Raw genomic sequence first — 16,882 nt, 5'->3', positions numbered from 1 at the left:
ATATGTGTGCTGAGGGGGGCCATTCCAGAGGCTCCCCAGGTCTTGATTTGGCTGGGAAAAGTGAGCGCACAGTGGAGAAATGTAGACTTAGAAAAATACATTTGTAAAGATGCTTCTCGAATACTTTTTAAAATAAGAAGGGTTTTGTTTGTTCGTTTGTTTGTTTTTGAGACGGAGTCTTGCTCTTTCACCAGGCGGGAGTGCAGTGGCGTGATCTTGGCTCACTGCAACCTCTGCCTCCCGGGATCAACCGATTCTCCTGCCTCAGCCTCCTGAGTAGCTGGGACTACATGCATGTGCCACCATGCCTGGCTAATTTTTTATATTTTCAGTAGAGACGGGGTTTCACCGTGTTAGCAAGGATGGTCTCAATCTCCTGACCTCGTGATCCGCCCACCTCAGCCTCCCAGAGTGCTGAGATTACAGGTGTGAGCCACCGTGCCTGGCCTAAGAAGGGTATTTTTTGTGGTCCTTTTTTTGGTTATTGATGAAGCACATAGAGGATTTGAAACAAATTTACTTGAAGTGCAACTATTTGAAGTGGCCCTTCCTTCCTGATTCCTACACTCCTCCCTGCTCTCTAGAGCATGGTGAGAGCACCACCAGCAGCCTCCTTGGAGAGCCTTCCGTGACCGCATGTGTAGACTGAGGGACTCAGGAGGTTAATGAAGGCCAGTATTAGATATTCTTGAAAGACTGCCAAGGTATCCCTTGAGTATTCATTAACTCAGATGCCGTTTCTGGGAGAATTTGTACTGTCATTCCTGTTGTGAGTTTCCCCATGCCCTCCTTCCAGTAATTGAAACATGGGATCCAATGGTTAACTCAGAAGTTTTTTTAAAAGGTGAGGGAACTTACACATTTTTTATTTCCAACATGCCATATGCTAATTTTCCCAATTAAGTGTCTAATTAATTCATTCAAAATCATTTTCTACACAGAGCGCCATTCTGGTTCATTCCCTGAAATTGGAGGAACTGAAATGCCACAAGTCTCTCCCAGCTAAGAAAATGCTGTGTTTGTTTCCCGTAGTAATTGATCTTTATTTATAGATGCTAGCATCTATCGTAAACTCTTTCTTAATCAATAAAGGTTTTTGATTTTTTGGGTTTTTTTGAGACAGGGTCTTGCTCTTTCGCCCAGGCGGGAGTGCAGTGGCTTAATCTCGGCTCACTGCAACCTCCGCCTCCTGGTCTTGTGACTCGGCCTCCTGAGTAGCTGGGATTACAGGCATGTGCCACCAGGCCCAGTTAATTTTTGTATTTTTAGTTGAGACAGGGTTTTGCCGTGTTGGCCAGGCTGGTCTCAAGTGATCCGCCCACCTCGCCCTCCCAAAGTGCTGGGATTACAGGCATGAGCCACCATGCCTGGCCCTAATTAATGAGGTATTAAGTACAATGTTTTATGTACAAATGCCACAGAGCTTTTTAAAGAGGTGATAATGAGTAGCATTCAGTCACAAAATTGGGTTGTGTTACTTTGTACTGAGGTTCCCCATGTGTTGTATAGTCCTTCAGCCTGGTTTGATGTTTCTAAACAGCAAAGTTATTACCATTTTAAAATGCTTAGTTCAAAGAATTTTTCCTTCTGAAGTATTATTTTTCTTTTAGCTATTTATTGATTATTTTCTAAGTACAGTGTAATTATTAAGTAACACCTCTTTCTATAGTCTATTTATTCATTTGTTTACATTCCATTTCCTTCCACTAACATACAGCACCTACGATAGAGCCTGATCCATAGTAGATATTAAATAAATACTTGTTGAAAGAATAAAAAAACTGGCCAGGCACTGTGGCTCAAGCCTGTAATCCCAGCACTTTGGGAGGCTGAGGAGGATCACTTGAGTCCAAAAGTTCGCATCCAGCAACATAGGGAGACCTCATCTCTACCAAAAGCAAAAAAAAAAATTAACCAAGTGTGATGAGGCACACCTGTGGTCCCAGCTACTTGGGAGTCTGAGATGGAAGGATTGCCTGAGCCTGGGAGGTTGTGGCTGCAGTGAGCTATGACCACACCTCTGTACTCCAGCCTAAGCGATAGAGTGAGTCCCTGTCTCCAAAAAAAAAAAAAAAAAAAGAAAAGAAAAAGAAAAGCAACAATTCATTCACACTTCTATTATGAAACATTTCCTCCAATGTCAGGTAATAATATATAAGAATATCGCCCCGGGCGCAATGGCACATGTCTGTAATCCCAGCACTTTGGGAGGCCAAGGTGGGCAGATCACGAGGTCAGGAGTTCGAGATCAATCTGGCCAACATAGTGAAACCCCGTTTCTACTAAAAATACCAAAATAAAGTAGCCGGGCGTAGTGGCGGGTGCCTGTAGTCCCAGCTACTCGGGAGACTGAGGCAGGAGAACCACTTGAACCTGGGAGGCAGAGGTTGCAGTGAGCTGAGATCACACCACTGCACTCCAGCCTGGGTGACAGAGTGAGACGCCGATCCATCACCAAAAAAAAAAGGCTGGATGCGGTGGCTCATGCCTGTAATCCCAGCACTTTGGGAGGCTGAGGCGCATGGATCACCTGAGGTCGGGAGTTCAAGACCAGCCTGACCAACATGGAGAAACCCCATTTCTACTAAAAATACAAAATTAGCCAGGCATGGTGGCGCATGCCTGTAATCCCCGCTACTAGGGAGGCTGAGGCAGGAGCATCACTTGAACTTGGGAGGTGGAGGTTGTGGTGAGCCAAGATCGTGCCATTGCACTCCAGCCTGGCCAACAAGAGTGAAACTCCATGTCAAAAAAAAAAAAAGAATATCATAAGGTAATATCATAAAAAACCTAGGAAATGTATTCAATTCAGTTTTATTTCATTTAACCAGTATTTCAGGGGTATCTCTCTATGAGATCATTTACTTTTGAGAGACAAAAGATATAGTCACTGGCTCAAAGAGCTTGTAGTCCCAATAGGGACTCGTAGCAATTTGTGTAAATGAATATTAAAGCCATATGTTAGGTTTCGCGACATAGGGATAGATTAAGATCTTTAGAGTTCCTAAGCTCTGAAAGGATTGTGATATCTAACCTTGACCCTCATGTAGTTAAAAAAAGAGTTATTAAACTATGAAGTTGCTATAAGGAATGCTAATAAAGCGCTTATTTTTCCTATGATGACTGCTTTGATGTTGTCTTTAAAATATCAAACACCAGTTTTAAGTCCCTTGTTCTGTTTCTTGCTTCCTCTGCCTTGCTGGGGCTCTAATCATATGGTGCAGCCTTGCAACAATGGCACAGAAAGGAGTGATGAGTTTGCCTCAGTGGGCACCAAAGACTTCACAGTTAGGATGAGATTCTTAACTTAGGTCTTAAAAGAGGAATAAGAGTTTTCCAGGTGACAGCCTTTTCCCAGGCGGAGAAACATGAAACAGCTGGGTGAATAGTAGGAGCTTGTACCACATTTGAGTGAGTGGTGTGAGTGAAGCTGCCCAGACAGAAAGAGATCAGGGCTGGGCTCAGTGGCTCACACCTGTAATCCCAACACTTTAGGAGGCCAAGTCACGAGGATCACTTGAGGAGTTTGAGACCAGCCTGGGCAACATAGTGAGACCTTGTGTCCACAAAAAAAGTTTAAAAAATGAGGCAAGAGGATGACTTGAGTGCAGGAGGTTGAGGCTGCAACGAGCCGTGATCATGCCACTGGACTCCTGCCTGGGTGACATAGCAAGAGATCAGGTTTTATGGGAAATCTAGGCCATCAATTGAATAAATACTACTGAATTTTAAACTCTGCCATGCAAACTAAATTAATGTCTTCAAGTCAAGCCCGGAGTTAGCAAACTTTTTCTGTAAAGGGCCAGATAGTAAGTATTTTAGGTTTTGCTGGCCATATGATCTCTCTTGCAACTACCCAGCTCTGCTCTGGTAAAAGCAGCTGTAGACAATATGTAAACAAATAAATGGGAGTGTGTCCCAATAGAACTTTCTACACAAAAATAGGTGGTGGGCTGGATTTGCTCCAGAGTACATACTATTGTTGGACAACCTCTGGTCTAGGCCATCAGTTTAACAAAGACTGCAGCATAACAGGTCTACAGTGCAAACTAATGTCTACAAATATAAGCTTATCACATAATCTGGGGCAGTCAGAGGGTTGGTTGAAATACTAGGAAAGGTTGGAAAGAGGTGTCCTATGTTGTCCAGGGGAAAAAAAGGAAAGGTTGGGAGGAGGATGACTTTACAGTATGTGTGCATATATATATGTGTGTGTGTGTGTGTGTGTGTATTTTTTTTTAGACAGAGTCTAGCTCTGTTGCCCAGGCTGGAGTGCAGTGGCACAATCCTGGCTCACTGCAAGCTCCGCCTCCCGGGTTCACGCCATTCTCCTGCCTCAGCCTCCCAAGTAGCTGGGACTACAGGCGCCTGCCATCACGCCCAGCTAATTTTTTTTTTTTTGTATTTTTAGTAGAGACGGGGTTTCACCGTGTTAGCCAGGGTGGTCTCTATCTCCTGACCTTATGATCCGCCCGCCCCAGCCTCCCAAAGTGCTGGGATTACAGCCGTGAGCCACTGCACCCGGCCCGACTTTACAGTATTTAAGCAGGTCTGGAAGAAACCATGACATAAGAAAACACAGTTGTCCGAAGAATTTCCAAGTTGCCTTTCTTATAACCACACTGAGGGCAATCCTTGCTTCTCCTTTCATAAGGGGGTAAAGGCCCTTCTGATTTCCATACTTCTTAATCCCAAGTCACCTGCAAAACGGTTAATCATGTTGAGTGTGCTTTTATGGATGCCTCTCTTCCTCTACACTTCATCCTCAGTTTCCCCCTGCTTCCTTGCTAACAATTGAGATTCTATAATCAGAGAATGAACCGTTCATTTCACTGCCAGAGAGAGTGAAAAATGCACGTTTTTGCTTGAGGTAACAACCTAGTTGAAACGCAGTCAGTCAGCAAGTGTAAAGGAAAGGTGGCTGGATCCTGTAGTGTGGGAAAGGTTGTTTGCTAGGTGGAAAAGGTTGAAGACAGCCAGTCACAGGGCAGGAGCGGCAAACTCAAATGACCACAAGCATCTCATAAATAGCATTAAGTATAAGGTGTAAAGAAAAAGTAGAGGCCAAATGCAGTGGTTCACGCCTATAATCCCAGCACTTTGGGAGGCTGAGGTGGAAGGACTGCTTCAGTCCAGGAGTTTGAGACCAGCCTGGGCAACATGGTAAAACCTTGTCTCTACAGGAAAAAAAAAAAAAAGAAAAAGAAAAGAAAGGAAAAAAGCCAAGCATGGAGGTAGGCGCCTGTAATCCCAGCTACCCAGGAGGCTGAGGTGGGAGGATTGATTGAGCCTGGGAGATCAAGGCTGTAGTGAGTTGTGATCAAGCTACTATACTCTAGCCTGGGTAACAGAACAAGACCATGTCACAAACAAACAAACAAAAGAAAAAGTGGATGCAAAAGGAACAGCCAGTGCTCACTTACAGGTGATTTTTGTCTTCTGTGAAGGTAGGCCCGGTGTTGTCTGAATTTTTTATTTTTTTATTTTTATTTATTTATTTATTTTTGAGACGGAGTCTTGCTCAGTCGCCCAGGTTGGAATGCAGTGGTGCAGTCTCGGCTCACTGCCAGCTCCACCTCCTGGGTTCACGCCATTCTCCTGCCTCAGACTCCCGAGTAGCTGGGACTACAGGTGCCCGCCACCACGCCCCACTAATTTTTTTGTATTTTTAGTAGAAACAGGGTTTCATCATGTTAGCCAGGATGGTCTTGATCTCCTGACCTCGTGATCCGCCAGCCTCGCCTCCCAAAGTGCTGGGATTACAGGTGTGAGCCACCACGCCCAGCCCAAACTTTTGAATTTTTTAAAAAAGAAGTTAGAAGTTTTCAAATGTTTGTGAAATCATCAGTTTTCTAAATATTGGCAATCAATTCCAAAAGTTTTGTAACGTGTTACAAGCCAAATAAAGCACATCCATAGGCTCGACGGTCTATGGGCACCACTTGTGATCTCTGCTCTAAAGCATCTGATATCTGTATTGGTGGAAGGGACATGGGAGCACACACCTGCCCGGGGAGCCCACTAGAGTACAGAATGCAAACACAGGGACACATGCCTTTGAGCAGGTCGCTGATAGCCAGGGGCTGTCAAGTTATTATGTGTCCCAGGCCAAGTAATAAGTTCTTGGACTTTTGAAAAGTTATTTCATTTCCCTGCCATCATGTTTGTAACATGCGTTTATAGTGCCCAGTTATCATTTTTCCCAAAGTGCGATTTTTCTCCCATGAAGTACTCATCATCTTAAGTAATGTAGTGGATATGAAACCAGAAATTCCTACTTGATTAGGAGGCAGTTATTGGTAGTATGCCATTGATAGATTTGTTAATTTTTTGTTATATTTATTCAAATGTATGTTCATGGTAGAACAATTAGCACTTTCTAGTTTTCATTCTAAATAATGGACATTATAAATAATGGTCTCCAATATTGTCTCTTTTGAGTAATTCTATCAGGGACATGTTGAAATTCCAATGACCTTTTTTTTTTTTTTTTTTGCCTTAGAGGCATGTTTTGTACATAATGTATTTTTTTCTCTTTTTTTCTCAAGACAGGGCCTCACTCTGCCACCCAGATTGGAGTGCAGTGACACCATCAGGTCTCACTGCAGCCTGGACCTCCCTGGGCTCAAGTGATCCTCCCTCCTCATCCTCTCGAATAGCTAGGACTTCAGGTGCACGCCACCACACCTGGCTAATTTTCTTATTTTTTGTAGAGATGGGGTTTCATTATGTGGCCCAGGTTGGTCTCAAACTCCTGTGCTCAAGCAGTTCACCTGCCTTGGCCTCCCAAAGTGCTGAGATTACAGGCCTGAGCCATTGTGCCCAGCCCTCATAATTCATTTCACACACCGTAGTGTGGTGAGCACATTCTTTCACTGAAATAACAGTATCCATATTCACATATACAACTAGCATTGTTAGAAACATCTGCTATACGTATGTCTTTATGAGTTGCATTCTATTAGAGCACCACAGTGTTCCAGTGACCAGTGAGTGCTGGTTTACCATCAGATTTCATTGTTCCCTTCTGACGGTGTATTTCTCAATTTTTACCTGGGCCCAGTGCTGCCCAGAGTAAAGGCTACATTCTTCACTCCTCCTGGCAACCAAATTGCATAAGACTAGTACCAGCCAATGGTATATAACAAGTGATGTGGGTAACTTTTAATGTCCTTAAAGGAAGAGAGTGTGCCCCTTATTTCGTTCCACCACTTAGAACATTATCAAATGGCAAGCCACCTTAGATAGTATGGTCTACACTAGAAGGCCATGCAACAACAGAGAAAGAGCCTGGCTCCTAGATGACCTTATGGAGCAGAGATTCCCTACTAGTCCTTAACTGTCTACCTCCATACTGTTACATAAGGGAAATACTTCTGGCCGGGCGCGGTGGTTCACGCCTGTAATCCCAGCACTTTGGGAGGCTGAGGTGGGTGGATCACAAGGCCAGGAGATCAAAACCATCCTGGCTAACACAGTGAAACCCTGTCTCTACTAAAAATACAAAAAGTTAGCTGGGCGTGGTGGCGGGCACCTGTAGTCCCAGCTACTCGGGAGACTGAGGCAGGAGAATGGCGTCAACCCGGAGGCACAGCTTGCAGTGAGCCAAGATTGTGCCACTGCCCTCCAGCCTGGGCAACAGAGCGAGACTCCATCCCTCCCAACAAAAAGAGAAAAACTTCCATCTTGACTAAGTCACTGTTGTTTAGGTGTCTGTTACATCAGCAAGCTTACATCCCAGCTAAATCTCTACCCTAATCTTTGCAAGACAAACCATTGCATTGAGATTATGTAAAGGGACGTGGGGGGAGAAAGAGAAATATATGATGGTGATACTGGTCAATGTTCCCTATTCTTCAGTTTTTAAAATATTTTTTAAAAATTCAAGTTCAAACTAATATATATGCTAAAATAAATATGAAACTAAGCACATAGTTTCTATGTGCATCTAATATCATGATTACTTTATTGTACTTTTTCTAGTTTATTTTTTCATTCCTCGTTCTTTATTCAGCAAATACACACTGAACAGCAGACTTCTGTTTTAAACACCATGAGGGAACACTGAAGCACTATGAGGAGCAATGAGGTGGATAAAAAAATACTTCCTTTCTCTAAGAAGATTACAGTGTACTTGTGGAGATAAAATGTTTCTTAAAAGGTGGCATGTGATAAGTGCCATGGAAAAGATCCCAAGGAGGCATGTTGGCTCACAGAAGTCATCCCTGTCACCTGCGGGCCTTCATGAGGAAGGGGTTGTTTGAGCAGGTTTATTTTTATTGCAATTCAAAAGAATATTACCTCACTAACAATATAGGGCCAGGTGCAGTGGCTCACACATATGATCCTAGCACTTTGGGAGGCCAAGGCCGGAGGATTGCTTGAGCTCAGGAATTCAAGAGCAGCCTGGGCAATACAGTGAGACCCGTCTCTGCAAAAAAATAAGAATAAAAAATAGTAAAATAGCCAGGCGTGGTGGCACATGCCTGTGATCCTAGCTATTGAGGGGCTGAAATGCGAAGATCACTTGAGCCCGGGAGGTTGAGGCTGCAGTGAGCCATGATCATATCATTGCACCCCAGTCTAGGCAATAGAGCGAAACCCTGTCTCAAAACAAACAAACAAACAAAAACAACATTGGTATTTTTTGTTACTGGATAGTTTATGTAACTGTTCTTTGAGATTCTGTCTATCCTTTAAGCATATAACAGTGATCTTTACATTTTCATCTTACTCTCAAACATTTTACTGAGATTATGTTATTATGATCGTTCAACAAATTTATCTCTGGATATAAAAATTTCTTCATTATTAATAAGGAACTAAAACAAAGTAATGGTGATGATACAATCTTTTCTTAGATTGCGAATATTCTCATAAATTGTTACAAAAAATATTCCCTATTTATTAGGCAAACAGTGCCCCCTTTTGACCACTGGATCCTATAAAAGAAATCCTAAGACAATAGACTTTTCATCTCTGCTAAAAATTGAATTATATAGAGAGTTATATAGATTTATATTATATCTAATTATATATAGCATATTTATGTCATGTCACTGTAATACATAATTATGTATTTTATATATAGTATATAATTTCTAAAGAAACTATCCTATATAACTTTAAGGATATACTGTGTGCTTTTTATTATTTATTTTTTAGACTCATGTTAAACGATTAGGTCCACTAGAGTGTTTAATGGCAGTTTTGTAAGATCCACATTTTAGTTTTATGAATCTTCTTTATCCCGTCTGATTCAGGTTGAATACGAAGGCTTAAAGCATGAGATTAAGCGATTTGAGGAGGAGACGGTACTGCTGAACAGCCAGCTGGAAGATGCCATCCGATTGAAAGAGATTGCTGAGCACCAACTAGAAGAAGCCCTCGAGACTTTAAAAAATGAAAGAGAGCAAAAGAACAACCTGCGGAAGGAGCTCTCGCAGTATATCAGCCTCAATGATAACCATATCAGCATCTCAGTAGATGGACTCAAATTTGCCGAGGACGGGAGTGAACCAAACAATGATGACAAAATGAACGGTCATATCCATGGGCCTCTTGTGAAACTGAATGGAGACTATCGGACTCCCACCTTAAGGAAAGGAGAGTCTCTGAACCCTGTCTCTGACTTATTCAGTGAGCTGAACATTTCAGAAATACAGAAATTGAAGCAGCAGCTTATGCAGGTAAGAACTTTGTTTGGGGCCACTAGAGTGAGTTTCTTGTAGATTGTATGTAGCATGTTGTGGGACTCCTGATTCTCGCATTTCACTTCCAGATTTCTTTTCTCTTCTTTTCTCTTTTCTTTTCTTTTTTTATTTTATTTTCTGTTCTGTTCTTTTCAAGACAGGGTCTTGCTCTGTTGCCCAGGCTGGAGTACAGTGGTGCAATTTCAGCTCACTGCAACCTCCACCTCCTGGGTTCAAGCGATTCTCCTGCCTCAGCCTCCTGAGTAGCTGGGACTGCAGGTGCCCGTCACCATGCCCGGCTAATCTTTCGTATTTTTAGTAGAGACAGGGTTTCACCATATTAGCCAGGATGGTCTTGATCTCCTGACCTCATGATCCGCCCGCCTCAGCCTCCCAAAGTGCTGGGATTACAGGCATGAGCCACCATGCCCAGCCCCAGATTTCTTTTCTAATATTGCTTCTTCAATTAGAAACTTTGAAAGTGCAATATTTAAAAAAGACATGACAGAAAGGGTGTTAAAGAGAGATGCAATCTCTCATTTGCATCACTTCAAGAAATGAACTTCTGAGAGCCACAAATTGAGTTCCAATGAAGTCTGAGAAAAGACAGAAAAAAAAGGTTCCTTGGGCCAGGCACAGTGGCTCACACCTGTAATCCCAGCACTTTTGGAGGCTGAGGCTGGCGGATCACCTGAAGTCAGGAGTTCAAGACCAGCCTGGCCAACATGGTGAAACCCAACTCTACTAAAAATACAAAAAATTAGCTGGACATGGTGGCGGGTGCCTATAATCCCAGCTACTCAGGAGGCTGAGGCAGGAGAATCACTTGAACCCAGGAGGCAGAGGTTGCAGTGAGCCGAGATGGCCATTGCACTCCAGCCTGGGCAACAAGAGTGAAACTTCATCTTAAAAAAAAAAGAAAAGAAAAAGAAAAAAGAAAAGACAGAGCCTTAATGCATTTCTGATTAACAAAAGAATTCAAAACTTTATATACAAGTAAAATGATGGAAACCATGCAGTTTTTCATCACAAGCAACTGTGTATATAGCTTCCAGATTTATGGTTACATTTCACAGGAATACTTGAAGCCTTAAAAGACATAAAGGACTTCCTATGTACAAATTATCCAGGATACCATATGATTAAAAATACAGAACAGGTATAATCTAAGACCAAAGGATTCTTATTGCAACATGAGTTAAACCTTAAATTTTTAACATCTTCAAATCAAATGTCTTGTGAAGAATCCCAGCCTTTAACCTTATTTCCTTGTGAAATCGCTTTCTAGTTTCGAGTCCTGCCTTCCTGCCACATGTAATGGAAATGTTGTTTAAGGAACAGCAGCATGACCGTCACCTGGGGACTTATTTATACAAATTGTTGAGCTCCATGTAGATCTACTGAACTAGAAATCTGGTCTAACGAGCTTGTTAAGTGATTAAATTTGAGACTTAATCTTCAATCTCAATCTTATCCCTCCAAGGTTCTTCATGTATAGCTGATAATTAGAGGCTGTTAAGCCTTTGGCAGTCATCTGCCTCTACAGAAATAACTGGAAAAAGTGAAATTAACAGAAAAAAGTAAGAGAATAGAGAGCCAATGATGTTGATTTGTTAACCCGTTTATTTTCTATGTCTTCTTGCTCAGTTTACACTAATACAACTAGATTGAAACAGAAAACATACTTCCTTGTGAAAAAGTTTTACACGACAGATATATTCATAAGAATTTGTGCCCCTCAGATTGAATAGCATTAAATAGAAGTTATATGAGTTTTTTTTAAACTCTTACGTTGGTGGCTTTGAGATAAAAAGTTACTGGGTTCAGACTTTTTGTTTCTTCTTTTTATTTTGGTGGCAGTGCAGAAGATATTAGGAAAAGAGATTTCTATGCATAAAACAGCACAACAATTTTCAACCAGGTCTTCTGTTGGCTGAAAGCTCAGAGCTGTGCTCAGATTAAATTCTAAATGTGATCTGAATTGGGTAATACAAAAGTCTAAAAAGTGGAGAAGTTCAATAAAAAGAATGGTGGAAAACAAGTAAGTTGTCAGCAGGAGAGTGGCTCTCCTGAGTTCTCAATAGACTGTCGTTTTCTTTTGGGTTGGGACAGTTCCTCACTGCCAGAGAATGTTTTCTTCCTTGAGAAGGTTTAGCGTCTCTGGTCCCAACTCATGAGATGCTCGTTACATTTCCTCAGTTGAAGTGATGACCAGAAACTCCCCGTGTATTTCAAATGCTCTGAGAGTCAGTCACTAGTTGACAGTCATTCTTAGAGGACAGCACTTTACTTTCCCGTGGAGTGGGATACATAATACCTTCCTCATTAGAGTGGCATGAGGGTTTATGAGTTATACGCAGAGTGCTGAGAACAGGGACTAGCGCACAGTAAATGCTCAGTAATTAGGAACTGTTATCATTATTTCAACTCCCTTTGTCCTTTAATTTATTGGGCACTCACTTTATAATAATTTAGATAATTATTATTAACTATTATTTTTGGGCTATTAGCTCAAGGATAATCATCCCAAAAGGGACTGATGTGGATACTAGCAGGAATATAGAAAAATAACAGTTAAGTCTCATGGTGCAAGAAGGTCTGAAAAAGGATATTCATTTAGCAAAATGTTAGGGTGAGGAAAACTTTGCTGGATAAACCCTTCCTCAGTCTACCAGAAAGCTGTGTCCCTTCAAATGTTTCATCAACCCTTAACTGATGTTGACAGTTTGCAAAGATGTAGAGGGGCGCAGGTAGGTCCTTATATCCCCAAGTTTGCTCCAGATTTAGTTGTGAAAACCAGGTTCAACACAGGAAGGGCTTTGCAGCTTCCAATCTCATACTAACAACACTAACTGTAATTTTTTTTTAGGTGGAATATCCATTTATCTTCTTGTAATCAGCATTTTTAAAAAGCATATCAGCTTTTCCTAAGAATATATTTCATTCAAATGAGTAAATTCATGAGAAGTATACCTTCTCATGAATTATTTCTTTGTAATACAGTTTTTTCCTTAGCCACACATCTTTTTGGGTTGAATTTATGTAAATAAACACATTTAAATAAACACATTACAAAAACATTACCGGATACGTTGCCTAGAATTCATTGTAATTGGCTTTGATGTTAATAAGGATTAACAATAATATGGCAATTCTGATCAATGAGAGTACTCTACACCTGAAATATATATGTGTCAGTACCATTGTTCTGGAAATTCTGAAGAGGAACCAGTCAAATGTACTTTAAGTATAGCTATCTGGAATGCTTGGGCCAGGTGTGTTTTAAATTTAAGTTTCAGATTATAGAAAGGCAATATACAGTATATACCATATAGATTGTGATATCTCCACTGGGATCAGATGCAGCATCCGATGACCAAGTAATATTAACATTTCTGCAGTGAAACATGAGTATTCACACTAAGAATAAGATGAGAACCATTAAAGACCTCACACCAGTCAGGTGCAGCTTGGCTGCCCTGGGAGTTTAGGACTGTCTGAATATTGCCAAGTGAGTTTTATCATAACCACGTGAGTTTGATCAAACTTGATTTTGAGCTTTTTGGATTTTGGAGTTGCGGGTATTGTAGGAATAGCACTGTCCTGTTGGGCAGCTGTCAGTTTTGCGCACCTCAGCTTACAGTGTCGACATACTTGGGACGTGACAGTTTGTGTTTTCTCTTTTTTTATTATACTTTAAGTTGTAGGGTACATGTGCACAACGTGCAGGTTTGTTACGTATGTATACATGTGCCATGTTGGTGTGCTGCACCCATTAGCTTGTGATTTACATTAAGTGTATCTCCTAATGCTATCCCTGAGCAGTTTGTATGTTCATAGTTCCCTTATCTCTTAGGATTTCTCCTGGCCTGGATCCACAACACTGCACGGGAGAGAAGGCCTTGTGCCTCTAAATCCAACAGCTGCGCTTAGCTAACAGCTCATGACCGTGTAGAGGGGCACAGGCAAGGCTATAACACCCTGATCCAGGTGATATGCAGCATTTCAGGTTTTCTTCCTTTTGATCAAGTCCCCCTTTGATAAAGTAAGTTGAAGAGATCTATAGTACAACATGGTGACTGTAGTTAATAACAGTGTATTGTATTGAAAATTAAAGAGTAGATTTTAAGTGTTCTCAGTGTTGTAGAACCCCCAAATGTAGGTCGGTGTGCTGGATGGGTAGTAAGCCAAATACTGACACATCAGTGCTTAGCAGTAGAGAAAGGTGTATTCATTTTGGCCAAAAATGACATTGTGGGAGAGACAATCTGTCAAATCCTACCTGCCTTTGAACGTAACTGGGGGTTTTTGTGAGTAAGGCAGCTTTGCAGGAGATGAAATCCCCCAAAGATCAAAGTTGTTTGCGTCCCTCAGCTCAGTCAAACTTCTGGATGCCATCCAGGAGGTCTGCATGACCTAAGGATCATTGTTCTTTGAAAGGAAAACAAGTTCATTAATCTTACTGGCAGCCAGGGTTAGGATGCAAAGTTAGTCAATTATGAGTGACTACCGTCTACCGAATGACTATGTGCAAGCAGTCATGCATGGAGGAAGAAAAGGACAAAATGAAAGGAAAATAAGTAAAACAAACGTTTAATGATTTTGATATTATAGGTTCAGTTACATCACCAAAAACATGATAAGTATGTCAGGTCATGCATGTCACAATTAGCTCAATTTCCACTTTGCCTACATATTTCAAAACATCAAGTTGTACACAATAAATATGTACAATTTTTGTCAGTTAAAATAAATACTTTTTTTTTTTTTTTAAAGAACTCCTTTGAAAACAGCATACCTAGTTCCATACCCTTTCGGCCTTTTCTTCTCCTATAAGGCTCAATTTATGCACATGAATTATGTTTTCCCATCCATAGATATTTATTTAAACTGGTTCCAGGGAAAAAACAATGGCTCTGTCAATGAAGAAAGTCAAACTCTGTAAAATATTTTAACAGACTTATTCTGAGCCAAATATGAGTGACCATGGCCCATGACACAGCCCTCAGGAGGTCCTGAGAACATGTGCCCAAGGTGGTCGGGGTACAGCTTGGTTTTATATATTTTAGGGAGGCATGAGACATCAATTAAATATATTTAAGAAATACATTGGGCCTAGTGCGGTGGCTCACGCCTGTAATCCCAACAATTTGGGAGGCCGAGGTGGGTGGATCATGAAGTCAAGAGATTGAGACCATCCTGGCCAACATGGTGAAACCCTGTCTCTACTAAAAAAAAACACAAAAATTAGCTGGGCATGGTGGTGCGTGCCTGTAGTCCCAGCTACTTGGGAGGCTGAGGCAGGAGAATCGCTTTAAACCCAGGAGGCGGAGGTTGCAATGAGCCGAGATCATGCCACTGCACTCCAACCTGCGACAGATCAAGACTGTCTCAAAAAAAAAAAAGAGAAAAAAGAAAGAAATACATTGGTTTGGTTCAGAAAGGTGGGACAGCTCAAAGCGGGGGCTTCTGGGCTATTGGTAAATTTAAACATTTTCTGGTTGACAATTGGTTGAGTTTATCTGAAGGCCTGGGATCAATGGAAAGAAAATGTTCAGGTTAAGATAAAGGATTGTGGAGACCAAGTTTTATTGTGCAGAGGAAGCTCTCAGCAGACTTCAGAGACAGCAGGTTGTAAAATGTTTCTTATTGCACTTAGAAGGGTGCCTGGCTCTTAGCTGATTATCTCCTGGATCCGGAAAGGAAGGAAGGAAAACAAAGGGGGAAGGGGATTCTCTACGGAATGTGGATTTTTCCCACAAGAGGCTTTTCAGGGCAATTTCAAGGTATGGCAAGGAAATGTATTTTGGTTTTCTTCCTTTGCCAGTGTCAGATTGGAAAGTAAATCTTGATATACAGGGTTAAATAAAACCCATCCCATGAGAACTTATGGTTTGTAGGGCATGACTCCTCAGACCTCTTAAATAGGAATTTGGGCAATCTTAAAAAAAAAAACAGAGCTTAGTCCTCACCTCTGCCTTAATTATCAGGAATGTTGAGTGAGTTGTTTTGCTTCTCTGAGGCTCATTCAAAAGGGGAAGGTAATAAATTAGCCCCACCACTAGTCTCTGCCATGCCTTTGTTGGAGAAAACTATGGAAAAAAACAAAAACAAAAACAAAAAATCAGGTCTCCTTCTTCAAGCCATCATACTGCCATCTGCTGGGAAATGGTAATAACAAGTATGACAATTTATAGCGACTACAATTTAAATAGCGCCTCCTGGAGTTGTTTCCATGCAACCTGCAGACTTCTGCCTTGAAGCCCTGGTAATAATGCCATGCCTCTTCTGTAGAATTGTGAAGACCGAATGGGATGGTAAATATGAAACTGTGTATAAGTCATAACATTTTGTAAATTATTATTGTCCTGGAAACTGCCATCACGTTCCAAGATGCCAAGAAGGTCCCCAGTATCACTTTGTATAAACAGTCAATACATAAATTATAAAATGTATGGGAAAGGCAAGTGATGGTAAACCTCTATCTAAATTAGGGAGAGCGTTTTCCCAGAACAAATTAGAGTGAATATTTTACTGAACTGTATGCCTTCCTAGGTTATGGAATAACATACAGGAATATTTTAAACTTAGCTACTCATGCTAAGTTTCACATAACACAGAAACATATACACAAAAAATACAGTAAGAAAACATTTTGATTAACCTCAGAGTCTCTATAAACTTGACAACAGTCTTTGATAGTGAGTAGCTCAATGAGTGTCATCCTTTATTCATGAGAGAAGTTTTTCAGCATATTATTGGATAAATTATTTTGGTGTTTTGGTGCCCTCAAGACCTCATTATTTCAAATAGGTTGTAATTGACATTTTCCAGTGACAGTCAAATACCTTAATTAGTTTCATTAGAATGAAAATAAGTAGATACTGTCTGGAAATACTAACTAAATTACTGAATCCATTTAAAGGAGTCCTGTATGCTTGTGCTGAAATTTCTGTCTTTGATAAATAGCCTCTAACTTTACATCTGCATAGAGTCAAACTAAGAAGGGGAAAACTCTGGATTTTTTTTTTCAGTATTACATTGGATATGTAATTTCACATGTAGTATGAGAAGACAGTAATGTTTCTGTAAAACTAAAATTAATATATTTTGTTGCATCTTCATGGATGTGGAAGAAATAGATTCCTATTATGTTTTGATCCAGTCTGTTAAAGGCAATTTTAATTTTT

At 40.9% G+C, this 16,882-nt stretch overlaps 1 protein-coding gene across 2 annotated transcripts in view; it reads left to right on the top strand.

The window, feature by feature from the left end:
• Positions 1 to 16,882, top strand: part of BICD1 (bicaudal D homolog 1 (Drosophila)) — a 334,482-nt gene that overhangs the window by 224,865 nt on the left and 92,735 nt on the right. For both annotated transcript variants that reach the window (XM_011979544.1, XM_011979543.1), the window contains exon 4: positions 9,264 to 9,689. In XM_011979544.1, coding sequence (XP_011834934.1) covers positions 9,264 to 9,689 — 426 coding nt within the window. The remainder of the gene's footprint in view (positions 1 to 9,263; positions 9,690 to 16,882) is intronic.

This window comes from Mandrillus leucophaeus, unplaced genomic scaffold (genome assembly GCF_000951045.1).
Source record: "Mandrillus leucophaeus isolate KB7577 unplaced genomic scaffold, Mleu.le_1.0 Scaffold203, whole genome shotgun sequence".
In the NCBI taxonomy this organism is placed as follows: Eukaryota; Metazoa; Chordata; class Mammalia; order Primates; family Cercopithecidae; genus Mandrillus; species Mandrillus leucophaeus.
Note: the sequence above shows the minus strand (reverse complement) of the source record. Positions and strands in the feature narration are given on the sequence as shown.